The sequence below is a fragment of the Opisthocomus hoazin genome, chromosome 10, assembly GCF_030867145.1.
Source record: "Opisthocomus hoazin isolate bOpiHoa1 chromosome 10, bOpiHoa1.hap1, whole genome shotgun sequence".
NCBI classification, from domain to species: Eukaryota; Metazoa; Chordata; class Aves; order Opisthocomiformes; family Opisthocomidae; genus Opisthocomus; species Opisthocomus hoazin.
In genome coordinates, this window is record NC_134423.1 from 11,836,171 (window position 1) to 11,850,441 (window position 14,271).

General features: G+C 57.0%; 1 protein-coding gene across 1 annotated transcript in view; it reads right to left on the reverse strand.

Moving 5' to 3' along the window:
* Nucleotides 1-11,126, reverse strand: part of LINGO1 (leucine rich repeat and Ig domain containing 1) — a 130,533-nt gene extending 119,407 nt beyond the window's left edge. The window contains exon 1 of the mRNA XM_075432113.1: nucleotides 11,019-11,126. Within this exon, the coding sequence (XP_075288228.1) occupies nucleotides 11,019-11,093 (75 nt within the window). The 5' untranslated portion in view covers nucleotides 11,094-11,126. The remainder of the gene's footprint in view (nucleotides 1-11,018) is intronic.
* Between the last annotated feature and the right edge of the window lie 3,145 nt (nucleotides 11,127-14,271).

Below are 14,271 nucleotides of genomic sequence, written 5' to 3' on the forward strand. Positions count from 1 at the left end.
GACCAGGAGGCGAATGCTCTGAAATTTGCCTTAATCCTTGCTCACAGGAGTGCCTCTTCCCGCAGCGGCAGAATTATTTCATTACAGGAAAAGCCCAGCCCGAAAGCCCTTCCCAGGCCACGTGCAGATAACCACGCGTGAACAGCACACGGCAAAGCCCTCTCGGTAGCAGGCAGCTGAGCAATGCCGGCTTCGACTGGAAACATCAGCTCTGCCCAAGGCATGGCCAGCGCTGGGCCCTCCATGCGCCCGGAGCCCCCCACCCTCTAGCATCTGGTGGTGGGGTCCCTTCACGGCTCTGGGGCCGTTTGCGGGGGCAGCCCACTCTCCTCTGCACCTGCGTGGGAGCATCCGAAACCTCCCCGGGGTTTCAACGCGGAGTCCCGCAAGCGGTTTAGCTTGGCTGAACCAGCTTTTTTCCCAGGAAAGCAAATTTCGATGGATGTTTTCCAGCCAGCCGGAAAGGAGCACGGCACCCACGAGCGCTTGCACCTCTCGTGTTCCCCGGGGCTCTGGACCAGACCCAGTGTAAACCAGCAGCTACCCTGGCAGGGAGGTGACCAAAACTGGCAGCTCAGCCTTACAAAGCCACGTCGAGGAAGACGTGGGGTTTCCATACTCCGCAGCCCCACCGCGTCTCTTGTGTGGGATGTCGCGCGGCGGGGAGGCACGACAGCCACCGGGGGAGCCCAGCTCTCCCACTGCCGCCGGGGTTGGATGCTGGGCTGATTAGAAGGACGGAAAACCAGCTCAGCAGCTGGCAGCAGGAGGGATGCGCTGGCAGGGGCCGGGCTCGCCAGCCTGCGGGGTGCCACGGGGAGACCTTGAAAGGGAAGGAAGATCTGAGCGGGAGCATCGCCGCCCAGCTCCCGCTCTAACGACGGACAGGAGCAACCCACGGTTAGCAAAGAGCTCCCAGATGAAAGCAGCTCCATCCCTGGGACCTTGTTATGATTTCACAGATGCTTCTCACATAGCTTTTCTTTATTGTGATTTTTCTAAGGTCTGTCTTTGCTCTGGATAAACGGTGCCTCAGAGGCTGCAGGCAGTGGGTGGCAGAGAAGGGGAGGCAGCTCACAGGGGCTGCAGCCTTGGCTGCCCTCGGCCCTGGTAGGGCTGGGTGCTGCTTGAAAACCTGCACCCTCACCTCCAGGGATGCTCAAACGCCCCAAGCAACGGGATTTGGCAGCAAACACCCCGCACCGGACCTCAACCCCCAGCCTTTTCCGCTCATCGCCAGTAGGACAGGCTTCGCAATGGCTGGCTTCTCCAGGAAACCCCTAAGAAATCCCGGCACGAGCATCACCGGCGAAGAGAAAACTGCTGTGACCCAGCCTTTACCTCTGCCGCTGGGCATGATTGCCATAAGACAATTTGAAATCCAGGCTGAGAAGATCCTGCCCAGCCTCCAAATCTGACAGGGAAGAAAAATCCTCCCTCCTTGCAACGCTAATGCTGCTAAATGGCAGAGAGCTGTGGCTCGTTCGTTCTTCGCAAAGCACCCCCGACAGGGACAGCCTCAGCGAGGGTTGCTGGGCACCCCAGAGAGGGATGGGCTGTCCTCCTGCTGCGAGCTGGGGCACCCAGCCCGGCCCTTGGCCTCTCCCGAACCCCAAACGAGCTTTTGCGGGGTCAGCACAACAGTGGAGCAAAGGGGGAAGGCAGCAAAGGGGGAAGGGAAAGGATTAAAAATAGATTCCAGTTTTGTCTCAACTATTGTAAAACAAAAGGTCCTGCAGCAACCATCCTCGAACCAAAAAGCACGCCTGCGTCTCGGGCCAAGAGGCACCCGAATAGCAGATGTATTTTTCATTAAAAGGCTCGTTAATATTGCAGGTTCCTGATGCGGACCTGCTTTCCCAGCTCTGGCTGATTGCCAGAGAGCCACTTCTCCATCTCCCTTGCCCGGCAGAGAGGGGCTTCGCTTCCCCAGCCCTGAGCATTGCCTTCCGCACACCGTGTCCCTGCCTCAGTGTCCCCAGGAGCATCGCCTTCCACACACCATGTCCCTGCCTCGTTGTCCCCAGGAGCATCACCTTCCACACACCATGTCCCTGCCTCGGTGTCCCCAGGAGCATCACCTTCCACACACCGTGTCCCTGCCTCAGTGTCCCCAGGAGCATCGCCGTCCCCCGTCGTCATCCCCCCGCATGCCCTCGGCACTGCTATCGGTGGGTAACGAGAGAGCCCCAAGTCCAGCGCAGCCACTGCGGACGGGGCGAGAGACATCGTGCCATCAACCTGGTGAGTGATGGGAAATAAGGAACAAATTTTCTGGCATTTAAAGAAAAAAATAAAGGCAAGAGCCCTCCCAACTTCACAAGCCCAACGGCTGGTGGTGAGCAGAACTCATTTCCCCCTAAAGAGAGATGACTACACTTCGTTAACTCAAACTTTCTCATTAATCGCCTTTGCATTGCCTCTGTCTGCCTCATCGCTGCCAGGCCGTGATAATATATGAAGAACAGTCATTTATCCCCCAAATTCCCACTCGGTAAAGATCTACAGTGCTGTGGAAGTGGATTCACCCCAATGCCCGGCTCCCAGCACAATAAGGCTAATTTCAATGCACTCATGAGCCAAACCCTTCTTTCTCCTCTTGCTTCCTTCTATTTCATTTTCAAGCCAGCAGGTGCTGGGCTCGGCAATTAGAAGCAACAGGCGGCTGTGGGCAGAACATCGTGGCTTGGGAGGCAGGGGACTGAGCGAGGCTATCGCTTGCATGGAGACCCCTCCCCTTGGGTACCCACCGCGGGTGCTGGCACCAGGGAGGCTGCACCAGAGTACCCGGTCCCGCCAGCGCTGGCTCGCAGCCATTTTAGGGCTCTGAAAAGCAGTCCAGGAGCCACTGACACGCGGGACATCTCGGCGGCGAGGTCTCGATGCTAGCGATAGCCTCTCTCGGTTCCCCCCTTCCCCGCCGTTGGCTTTGCCGCTCCTCATGTTTCCCAAACACGCTGTATTTTATGTAGATCGTATGCAAAGCGTGGGCTCTGCCTCCCACGCAGCTGCTGGTTCTGCAGCGGGGCTCGGTTTGCTCGAGATTTGCTCTCGCAAGGAGGGGAGGAGGGAGCAGCAGGCAGCTCTGTCAGGGGGTGTGTGGCCAGATCCTGCCTTTTCTAAAAAATTAAAAGAATTGGAATTAATTAATTCCCAACTAATTAACAGGGACTTCGACGTCGAGAGGTGCAAAATGCAGAGGAGAAGAAAAAAAAAAAAGGCAAACTCCCCTGGTTGCTGGACACGTTTCTTCTGGTAGAAAAGCTTTTTAGGAGATTAAAAAAAAATCAGGTTGAGATGATTTTGGAAGAAAGCCGTGAGCAGCAGGCAAAGCCGGCCGGAGCCCGAGCGGTGGGTGCTGCAGTGGGTGCAGCCCCCAGCCTGCCTGCCCTCGGCCCGCCAGCCCAGCCTGCCTGGCATGGGAGGGACATCGCCGTGATCAAAGGAGCGAGCCGCCCGCAGAAGTCCCCAGGGCTTGCTGGGATGAAGAAATATCAAACCCATCTGGAAATCAAACAGGAGAATGGGAACAGAGGGAAGAGAAGAAAGAAACAAGGGCAAAACGAACCCTGAGCTGACACCCTTTTAACTGAAAACATCCAATGTGGAGAATCATCCCCCCCAGAACGGGTCGCTCGGGGGGCAACACACTTCCTTATCACCCCTCGACGCTGTGGCAGCATGCGATGGAAATCCAAAGTGATGCCAACCACGAGGAGACGACGGCTGCCGCTTTCTGGCTGCAGGTTTCTGGTGACAAGCTCCGAGGCAGCACGCGTAATGAAAAAGCCCCTTTGCTGGAGACGCGAAGGACATGGAGCTCCTGCCGGGAGAAGCGGAGTGGGCATCCCTAAGGACTCTCCCACCAGCAGCAGCAAGGTGAACAACTCCTTGCGTAAAAAGAGCCCCAGCACTGGAAGAAGTCTTCCCTGGGGGTACCTGTGATGGAGCCCAAACCTCACGTTTCAGCCTGCCGCCATCCCCTCCAGTGCTCTGGAGCTCCTGAGTGCTTCGCCGCCGGGCTGGTGGCGACAAGCAAAGACCCGCGAAACCTCGCAGCTAGCCCGGAGCAGCCACCAATCACACGCCGATGAAAAACAGACCTAGGAAAAAACCTGAAGGTGCCGATTTCATGGCTTGCTGACACCTCATCTGAAAGCGTTACATTATCCTGAATGTTAACAGAAGCCATGTAGAAAAAAAAACAATAATGACGGGTGTTAAGATTGGAAACGGGATGCTGTTTCTCTGCTCATCGTCGCAGTGATCTCTTGCTCATCTCCAAGTTGAAGCCGTACTTTGAATACGTTCACGAGCGCGCGTCAGGCACTGCGGAAGCAGGACCTCCCAGCAACAAGCACTCCCATCAGTTAAAAATCCATCCAGGGATCGGGAATCCCAGGCAGCGGAAAGCATTTACAGTCCAGCTGCAAAGGCCACGGCGGGTAGAAACAGAAAGCGAGGAAGAAGGGGACCAGGCGCGGGATGGATGCTCCATCCCCAGAGGCTCTCCTGCCCCAGTCGGACCAGTTTGAGGCGGATGCCGCCAGAGGGGAGCAACGTGGAGTCCCTGGAGCACACAGGGCACGAACAGGGAGCTCCCACAGGTTCCCCAAGCCCGTGAAGGAAAAGGACGGCAGCTTTTATGTGTGACGTGGGATTTTCCCCCCTGACCCGGAGGGTTCACTGCTGGGTTGGACCCGAGCACGAGGAGCTGGCTGCCAGGGAGGAGTTCGCAGCCATCATCCCCAGGCTGTCGCCACGGGTCCGTCTCCGTGTGCCCACAGCCTCCGCTGCGGCATGGGCGAGGACAGAGGACACGCGGCAGGCAGCAGCGTCTCAGCCTCCCTACCCGGCTCCGTCCCAGGCAAGACAGTGGAATTAAGTGCAAGTTATAATTAAGACTGGATGTTTGAAGAGAAACATAATCTCCGTTCCGTGGGATTCGTCAGCACAACAGTAATTAACGTCTCATTAACATTCGCCTAATTAAGCAGTTTATGAAAGTGGATAGATTTGCATACTGCTCCACTTCAGCTTCAGTGCATCCAGCTATATCCAAACTCCAGAATTAACCCTTCCAGGACATTCCCAACCCCCTGCACAGCTTCCCAGCTCCTCGCCACGGGGCCACGAGCTGCCGTGGTTGTGCATCCCACCGCGTGGCACTACCCAAACCCAGGTACCATGTCTCCTCTCCATGGCCCCTTTTACAGACAGACCCAGCCTAAGCCCTTCAAACCTTCGCCGTTGGTTATCTACTTTTAAAACCCTCAGCTGGTTTCAGTGCTTTCCCCTGGATTCGCAACACATTCATCAGGGAAGCGAAGACGACTTGGAAGAGTTTCAGAAGATGGGAAGAAACGTCTCCTGAAACATTTCATGCTATACTCATTTCCAAATCCTCTTTAATGTTTAAAAACAACGACTTGAAGATTAAAGAGCCGCTCCATTTTCCACACACCAGCTTTTAACAGAGGGATGCAGCAATACATCTCAGCAGCTTCCACAAAAGTTCTGGCGTGGAGACCGTGTTCCCTGTCTTTCAGGGTCTTCCCCTCGTTGGGAGGAAAGGAAAACTAGCGAGAGCAGTGACAGTCCCCAGGTCCCCATCTGATGCCCTGTCCCTCTTGGGGACAGCAGGTACCAGGACCACCTTTCCTGGGCGGATCCCAGAGCAGCGAGGGATGCATAAGGCAGCCCATCAAATGCGACGCATCCCACACGCAGCCCCGCAGCGGTAAGTCCCTTGAAGTGCTGGACGTAACATTCTTCACTCTTAATACTAGCTTTCTCTTCTGTTGTTGGATTAGTAAAGCCACTGCATCCATCATGTTCTTAAAAAGACCACGTGCAAACTTGCCTCCCCCCCCAGCATCTCCTGGGGTGGGAGGGGGGGTTGGAAACGACCTCTCTAGTTAGTGGTTAATGCTTGAAGTCAAGATGCAACTTTGCAGCAAATACAGCGGGAGAGAAAAATTCATGACGCAGCCTTTCATTGAAAATCAATAAAGCCCAGACCTGCCTGTGATATACATGCTCAATTTATTCCCCGCCTGGCTCGCTGCATCTTCACCACCGGCCCTCCCCGAGCAGCCCAGGTCCTCACCGGAGGATGCAGAGCCCACCTCTCCCCTCCAGGTCACGCCACCGATGCCACCAGCGCCACGTTAGCATGGGATTGTCACCTCCCTGAGCCTGACAGTCTGAGGCTTGTGGCCCTGGGCCACCGGCTGCGGCTAGCCGTGCTCTCATGGCTGCGATCCAGCACCCGCAGCATCCCTCCCCGCGGCACGGCCGGGAGCGGGAGCCCAGCCGTAGCATCGTGTGGCAAATGCAATTCCAGAGTTTCCTTCCATCTCACAACAAGGAGGCTACAGCGAAACCCGCCGGGGAAACGCTCCTGATTTGCACTCGAAACATCTCTGCCTTGAAAGCACGTCTTCATTTTCCCCTCGCCTCAGCAGCCACGAAACCTTCCTGGAAGTGGTGATGGACTGAGCCTTCCTCCTGAGCCAAGCTGAGGCACCCTCCAGCCCCGCCTGAGCCCGAACCACGGGACCCCCACCACTCGTCCTGTCCTAACGCCCCCTCCTCCTCCAAGGGGGTGCTTTGACAGCCAAAAATCGCTGCAGGTTTAGGCACTGCACTCTGCTTTTAACCTATTTTTTCCTCCCCCCCAAACCTCCCTGCCGAGACAGAAAATGGTCCCTTGTGATGCCGGACCCCCATCCCTTGGGCATCCCTCCCGCGGCCAAACACACCCCGACGCCAGGGTGAGGGCCTTTGCGGGGGGTTGGGGGGGCAGGCTGCCAGGGAAGCGGCCCGGCGGGGCAGGTGGGAAGCGGGTGGTGGTCTGGGGTCTTTGCCTTCGCACCGGGCTCTGCAGTGCAGCCTGACCTACTTTCTCCGCCGGCACGGCCACAGCAGCCGCAGCAGCGGCGCGGGGTTGCTTGTCCCCTCTGACACATACAGATGTCTTGCTAGAAACCAGCGGGAGATCGCGACGGGGCCGACCACGTCCCCCTCCTGCCACCTCGCAGCGCTGGCTGTCCCCTCCCATGCCCTGCTTTCCCTGCTCTTCCCCGAAAAATTTGGGGCACATCTCAGCCAAGAGGAGGATTTATTGATCGTCTTATCCGTGTCTAATCCCAGCCGGAGCGTCACGATAAACGAAGCCAGCTAAATAAAATGCCTTCCCGCAAGGTCTCTGTGTCGAGAGCAGTTGGCTACTAGTGGGGTGCAAGGGGGGGGGGGAGCAGCCCACAGGGACCCCAGACCCACCTGCACAGGGAAGAGCAGCCCACGACGGCAAAGGCATTGAAGCGCGATTAACGTGCCGTGCTGCGAACACCCATCCGAAGCTGAGGGCAGGGGCAGGGGGACAAAGCGAACCCGAACCACTCCATCTAATCGATGGTAAGCAGTTTAAACACCGTTCCTCTGCAGTTCAGGGAGCCCTAATTCCAGCCATGACCTGAATCTCTTTGAGGAGAGAAGCGGGGGGGGGGGGATGGGGGTGTGTAGGCGGGCAAGGAGAGGGAGAGCCAGAAATGCCAGGGATGCTAATTTGTCCTTGTTCCCTCTCCTCAGAACCGCATCGGGGAGGAAAAGCACCCGCTGCAGAGAAGGGACCCGCAGGAAGCAGGCACCCGAAGGTGTACGCTCGCAGAGATCTGTACCACCCAGCCTAGACTGGAAACATCCAACGCAAGAACGGGCTGGATGGCGGACGCTGCTGTCTTCCCGAGCAGAGCCCGGGGTGCGGTGGGCACGGCATCAACAAAACCACCAAGCGACACAAAGAGGGAGCAGGGGAGACGCGAGCGAGCGCAGCCCAGACGCGGCGCGGCCGTCTCCAGGTCAGCCGGTGAGCCTGCCGGGAACGCGGGGCTCGGGCTGCAAAAGGCACAGGCGGGATGCTGGGAGCATCCCAGAGCAGCGAGGACCCCGACCTCTCAGCACGGGGTGCCAGGGTGGCGATGGGCTGCGGACGGCGGCACCGGCCACGCGGGATGGTGGCAAACACCCTGCTCCCTGGGACTTCCAAAGTAAGGATCCGCAGGACAGCACCGACTAAGAGCGACTGCTGGTTTTCCAAAGGGAGACGGGGTGTGGAGGGAGGGGGACAGAGATTGCCAAGCCAGGCAGCAGGAGAGACGTGGTTCAGCACCCACAGCCCTGCGCCGAGGAGAAGGAGGGGACATTGGCATCGCCATCACCATGCCGGCATGTGGCACCAGCCGGGGACCACTGGCCCGGGAGCCAGCTCTGCGCAGGATGAGGGCACCGACCCGATGAGCCTGTCGTCCCCTCAAGCCTGTTCCTGGACAAGGCATGTGCACGTGGCCGAGAGCCTTCCCCTGATCTCAGCATGGCCCCAAATCTACTACAGCCAGCAGAGAGTGGCTTTGATCCCAAGCTGTTCCCACCCTGCTGCCCTCCTGTCACCCCGCGCTGTGATGTCCCCACCGCTCTCCCAAGGAGAGTCCCAAACCTGCCCCCAACCCCTCCTCGGAGGCCTGAGCTTTGCCAGACCCCCCGTCAATGGGGGGCAAAGGGTCAATGGGTGATGGAGGGGGGAAGGCTGGAATGCCCAGTCCCCCCTGTGCCCCCCGACGCACAGTCAGCCGTCACTACAGCCCCTCCAGCTCCAACGCCGGTAGGGCCTGGCAGGGCGGGCAGGGAGCTGTCAGGCCCCATCATGACTCATGCAGTCATTTCTCCCTTCAAGCCAGAGGGAAAAAAAATTAAGAAATAAAAAACAAAAATCAGAGAAGCGGTTGGACAAACTGGAGACAAACAGAGGGGAGAGGAGATGGAGGCAGCTAATGAGGTCCCCGGCTCTGCTGTGAGGAGAGCCCCGATGTTGCTCTGGCCCACAGCGATCCCACCAGCCCGGCGCAGGGAGCACACAAGGGACGGTGCTGCCCGACACAACCCTGGCACAGCCGGCAGAGACCCCTGGGCAGCCCCCGGGAGCGTCCCCAGGGTGGCGGAGCTGCCGGTCTCGGGACCAGGACCCCTGCAAGCCCCCAGGCAGCATCCGCTTGGTCACGTTAGCAAAAGGGATGCCAGGATACCCTGGCCCCACGGCAACCCGACCGTGCTGCAATGACCACACTGGGAACTGCTCCCAGAGTTATTTTTCTCTCCCCTCCCTAAAACACCCACAAGCTTAGCGATGCTCGGCTGGGGAGGAAGCCAGAGCCCCCAGCCCTACCCCCTGCAGCCCCCCGGCTGAGCCACCTCCTGCCCCAAGGCCTAAAAAAGGAGAAAAGCCAAAAAAAACTTGATTCTTGCAGCTAAAATCAAATGTGTCACTTCGGTAACAAATTGGCCTGCCTGACTGGCAGAAATAGCTCTGTTAAAATATATATACGGGGGGGTTTTTTGGTTGCCTTTCCCAAATGAGTTCAAGAATGAGGAGGTTTTAAAGTCCCCGCGGACAGCGAGTCTTTCTGCTCCCTTCCTGCACCCAGCAAGGTAATTATCTGCCAGGAGCCCGGCCCTGCAACGGCTGGTTACACGGCTAATTAGTAGGAACGAGACAGTCCCCCAGGGCACCCTGGGTCCATCCCCCTCTCTCTCTGCCTTCCTCCTCTTCCTCACCCCAGGGCACAGAGCAGAAGAGCATCTTGTGTCAGGCATGGCAGCAGGGAGGGCCTTGTCCTCCCCCCTTGGATGCCAACGGCGCAAACATCCCCATGCCCACCCAAGGGACGAGGGACAGAGGACAGAAGGACCCCAGAAACTTCTCTGTTGCCAAGAGGTTGCTCCTTGCCATGAGGCTACCTCCCGGGATGAGGGCACGGTGGAGAGCACTTTTTCTGCTGGTGCCAAGTTACAAAGCTCATGCTTTACAATCTGCTTCAGCCCCTTCTGAGAGGGATGCTTAGGAAGCGGACACTTCCCAAGAAGTCTCCTCTTCCCAAAAAGAAAGGAAAAAACCATGGGGAAGCGCCGGGAACGTACCCCTCTTGCACGTGACGCGCCGGGAGGAGCATCCCCCGGTGCCTGGCCCAGCAGACGCGCGCTTCGCCAGATAGGAGGGAGCTGTTGGAGCCCAGACACCCCGACAAGCACAGCTTAGGGCTGCCAGGACTTCACGCAGTTGTCCTCCTCGCCAGCAGCAGGAATAGGATCTCAATGGACTACGTGGATGGATGTGCTCTCCATCCTTGGATCTCAGAGCGCAGACCAGCTTGGTGAGCTGAGGAACCCAGGAGACAGCCCAGGCTCTCCAGATTTACACCCATCCCTTTCTGATGCTCCAGCGCAAGACTTCTGAGGCCCCACGTTGCCAGAAGAGCAGGCACCTTGGATCTCAAGGGAGCCGCAACAGCAAGAACTGGGGCTAGTCTCAGCACTTCCAGGCACCATGTTCGAGATCGTTAAGCTGGACACCCCGGCACAGAAAGCCTCCCAACCTTCCCGCCCTGAAGCTACTTCTCCAAAGCTACACCAGGACTCTGAGAGGAAGCCCCAGATCACCACTCCAGGACTCCAAGATTTCACTGGACGATACACACAGGCTGTCCTCCATCCTCCATCTCCCGGGAGCTCCCCTCTCCAGCCGCATGTCCCACCCTGCCCCAGTGAGCCCAGGGCAGAGCTGAAGTAGCCCTCAGTCAGCTGGTGAAAGCTCAGGACTTGCATGTTCCCACCAGCAACCTCTGCCCGCTTGTTCCAGCTCCACTAGGAGCCACAGAAGGAGAGGACGCTGGTCCAGCAAGAAGCCGGTGGGGCACCTCTGGCTATTAACAGGCAGGATCCCAGATGTGCCCAAGGTGGGATGAGCACAGGGCTCTTTCCCATCTCCCCATCACTGTAAGGAAGACGGCTCTGCCCTCCACAACCCCCTCCCCATATTGCAAGGCTCCCAAACGCAGGGAGCTGCTCGGGACTCACCCAGACACCGGTCCTGAATAACTCAGGCTCCTCTTCCTGCTCCCCCTGCTCAACCCAGAGCAAGACCAGCCTGCAAGCAAAGCCAGCCACCGCTGCTCCACGCTCACCTGTGCTCTGCCCCTCCGGAGAGCGGCTTGGAGCTGCTCAGCCTTTGCATCAAACTCCCTTCCGCAGCAAGGCATCAGCCTGTGGGTGCTGCTCGCCCCTTCCACTTCCACGCGCTGGCTGCTCTGCCTGCCTCGGGGATTTTTTTTTCCTTCTTCCCCCCCCCCGCCCCGGCCCTGGAGCGTTTTGAATGTGCAGATGCCCCAGCTTCTTAAAATTCAGCCTGGGGGCGTAGGAAGTGTTTTGGAACATGCCCAAGCTGTCTGCTCTGTGCGTGCACGCTGCTAAAAACGATCCACCTACAGCCCCCAGCCCCTGCGCCACTCGTCAGCGCTGCCGTGCCTTTCCAAAGATAAGCAAGCTCACACGCGCAGCCGGGGATAAAACCCATCGGGGCACGGGGAGAAACTTCTCTGCTCAGAGCCACCAGGCAAACTTTTTTACGTAGCAGCGGTGAACGAATGAGGTGGCTGATGGACAGCCCTGGGAATGATGCCCTCGAGCCAGCGCCGCCTCCATCCCCTCTTCGTCGCAGTGAGGAAAGGGCATCGCCGCCGCACGGGTAGAAAACAGATGCAGAAAACCAACGTGCTTGCTACCAAAGGACACGGGACGGGTAGGGGAACGCAGCCCCCCTTGTTATAGCGAGGGTGTCACAGTGACGGGCTGCGTGATGAGCACATATTTGGGATACCCGGCTCGGCAGCTGAGCATCCACGTGGTCACGCGGTCCGAGACAGCGTAATGTGTCTCCTCCCGAGCCATTCCAAGTGCTCCACCAACAAATAAACGAGCTGCAGGGATTTAATGAGTTAACCTGCAAAACACCGCTGGCGAAGCCCAGCTTCATAGAATCATAGAATGCTTTGGGTTGGAAGCAACCTTTAGAGGTCATCTAGTCCAACCCCCCTGCAGCAAGCAGGGACATCTTCAACTAGACCAGGTTGCTCAAAGCCCGCCCAGATCTTGATCTTGAATGGTTCCAGGGATGTGGCCTCCACTATTCCTCTGGGTAATCTGTTGCAGTCTTTCACCACCCTTATCGTAAAAAATTTCTCCCTTATATCTAGTCTAGATCTACCCTCCCTTAGTTTAAAGCCATTACTCCTTGTCCTATCACAACAAGCCCTGCTGAAAATATTTTCCCCATCTTTCCTACAGGCCCCCTTTGGGTACTGAAGGGCTGCTGTAAGGTCTCCCCGCAGCCTTCTCTTCTCCAGGATGAACAGCCCCAACTCTCTCAGCCTTTCCTCCCAGGAGAGGTGCTCCAGCCCCCTGATCATTTTTGTTGCCCTCCTCTGGACCCACTCTAACAGGTCCATGTCCTTCTTGTGCTGGAGGCTCCAGAGCTGGACGCAGGACTCCAGGTGGGGTCTGAAGCGGAGTAGAGGGGCAGAATCCCCTTCCTCGACCTGCTGGCCATGTCGCTTTTGATGCAGCCCAGGATATGGTTGGCCTCTGGGCTCCGACTGCACATTGGTTCACTAAGACACTAGCAAGGAGCTCTCGGTGGAGCGCCCAACCAAGGTAACAGCACCGATTTACACCAGTTCAGCATCTGGTCCCAGCAGCCACCACGTTAAAAAAAAAAGGCAATATATATCATAGAATCATAGGTTGGAAAAGATCTCTAAGATGGCTGGACTCATGAAGTCCAACCACCCACCCAACACCACCATGCCTACTAAACCACGTCCCGAAGTGCCACATATAAACCACCCAGGCTGAGATCCGGATTTGCAACGCAAGCTGTTCGAAAGTGGTGAGAAGGTTGCTTTTCTGCTTGCTGTTAAACCCCTCCAGCAATCTGACCTTCAAGTGCTCATCAACCCATTCAGGGCAGTCACACATCCCCACCGCCTCCAGCATCGCTTCTCTGCAAATTTGAGTGAAATTGATATTTTCCTATCGGCAACATGAAATTTCAAAAACACAGAACATTGGATTTGAAAGCTGACTTTTGTTGGGAAGGTGCCTGTCTCTTTCTTCACAAAAGGGCTCATTTTTCCTGGAAAAGGGCCCAGATTTTGAGTGAAAGATCAATAACATGCAGAAAACGAGTCCTTTTATTTAATTTTGCCACGATACCGAAAAGCAAAGAAAGAATCCAACGCCGAGACTGAATGGCTTCAAAATATTTTGCATTTGTTTACCCCACTGCGACGCTGGAGCATCTATTCAAGGGAGCTCGGCGGGAAGCAGGCAGCCCTCGAGGCTGCCTTGGAGCATCTCCCCATCGCCTGCCAGTACCCCACTGGGGACAGCAGCCCCGCCACCGCCCCAGCCCATCCCCAGCTCTTTTTGAAGGAATTATTCGAGATTTGACTGCTGCCTCCGCTGCCCTGCCTTGGCTGGAGGCCAAAGAGCTCTCGCGTGACCCTCTGCCCACGTAATTAGGGGGAAGGGGGAACCAAACTTTTTTTCTTTCAGTTACAGCCTGGGCGGGGAGGGGGGGGAAAAAGGGAGAAAAAAAGCCCCCCCACGAAGACGCAGCATTTAAGGCGCTGCGCAACAGTCATGCCATGCTGCATCCTCCCCGATCCATATGGGGGAAAGCTAACACTTTGGCAAATTGACGAAGACGTGTGAAAGTGATTATATTCCTGAAAATATCTCAAGTGGAACGGCCTACCTGGCATATTTTGTTAGTCATGAAACACGCTCCCTCCACTGACTGTAGTTTGTGGCTTCCCATCTGCTTAAATACTTTAAATACTGAAACCTTCGTGGTGGTTTTTTTAAGCCAAAAGAGCACGCCAGCAGCAGCGGCACATTGCTGACTCAGGGGTGCGGGACGGGGACATGCTTGCCATCAGCAAAGGGATGATGCAGAAGATGCCACACCAAGACCAAGAGAGCAGAGGACTCAGCCCTGAGGATAAGCCCTGCCTCCGGCCAGGGAAGGCAAAAGGGCAGCTTGTGTTCATTAAATTAAGAGCGTCCGGCAAGGGAGCTCCAAGTACACACCAGAAGAATATTTTGGGTCAAGTGTGGGCGTGAAAATGGTGAAGAAATGGCTCCTGTTTGCCATTTCTTTCACTTTGTCAGAAATAAAAGGTGACAGCCGTAAAGCTGACAAGTCCCCGCTGCCTAGCCCAGCTTTTAGAGAGAGATGGGGTTTATGGGCACTCAGCCCAGGGCAGCTGCCACCCTGACCCCCCCCCGCCACCCCCGATTCCTGCTCTCATGGGGAGCGATGCCCCAGAGAGAGCTTGGGAGAAGGCTCTGAGGCACCAGGGCTCACCAAACCCCAAG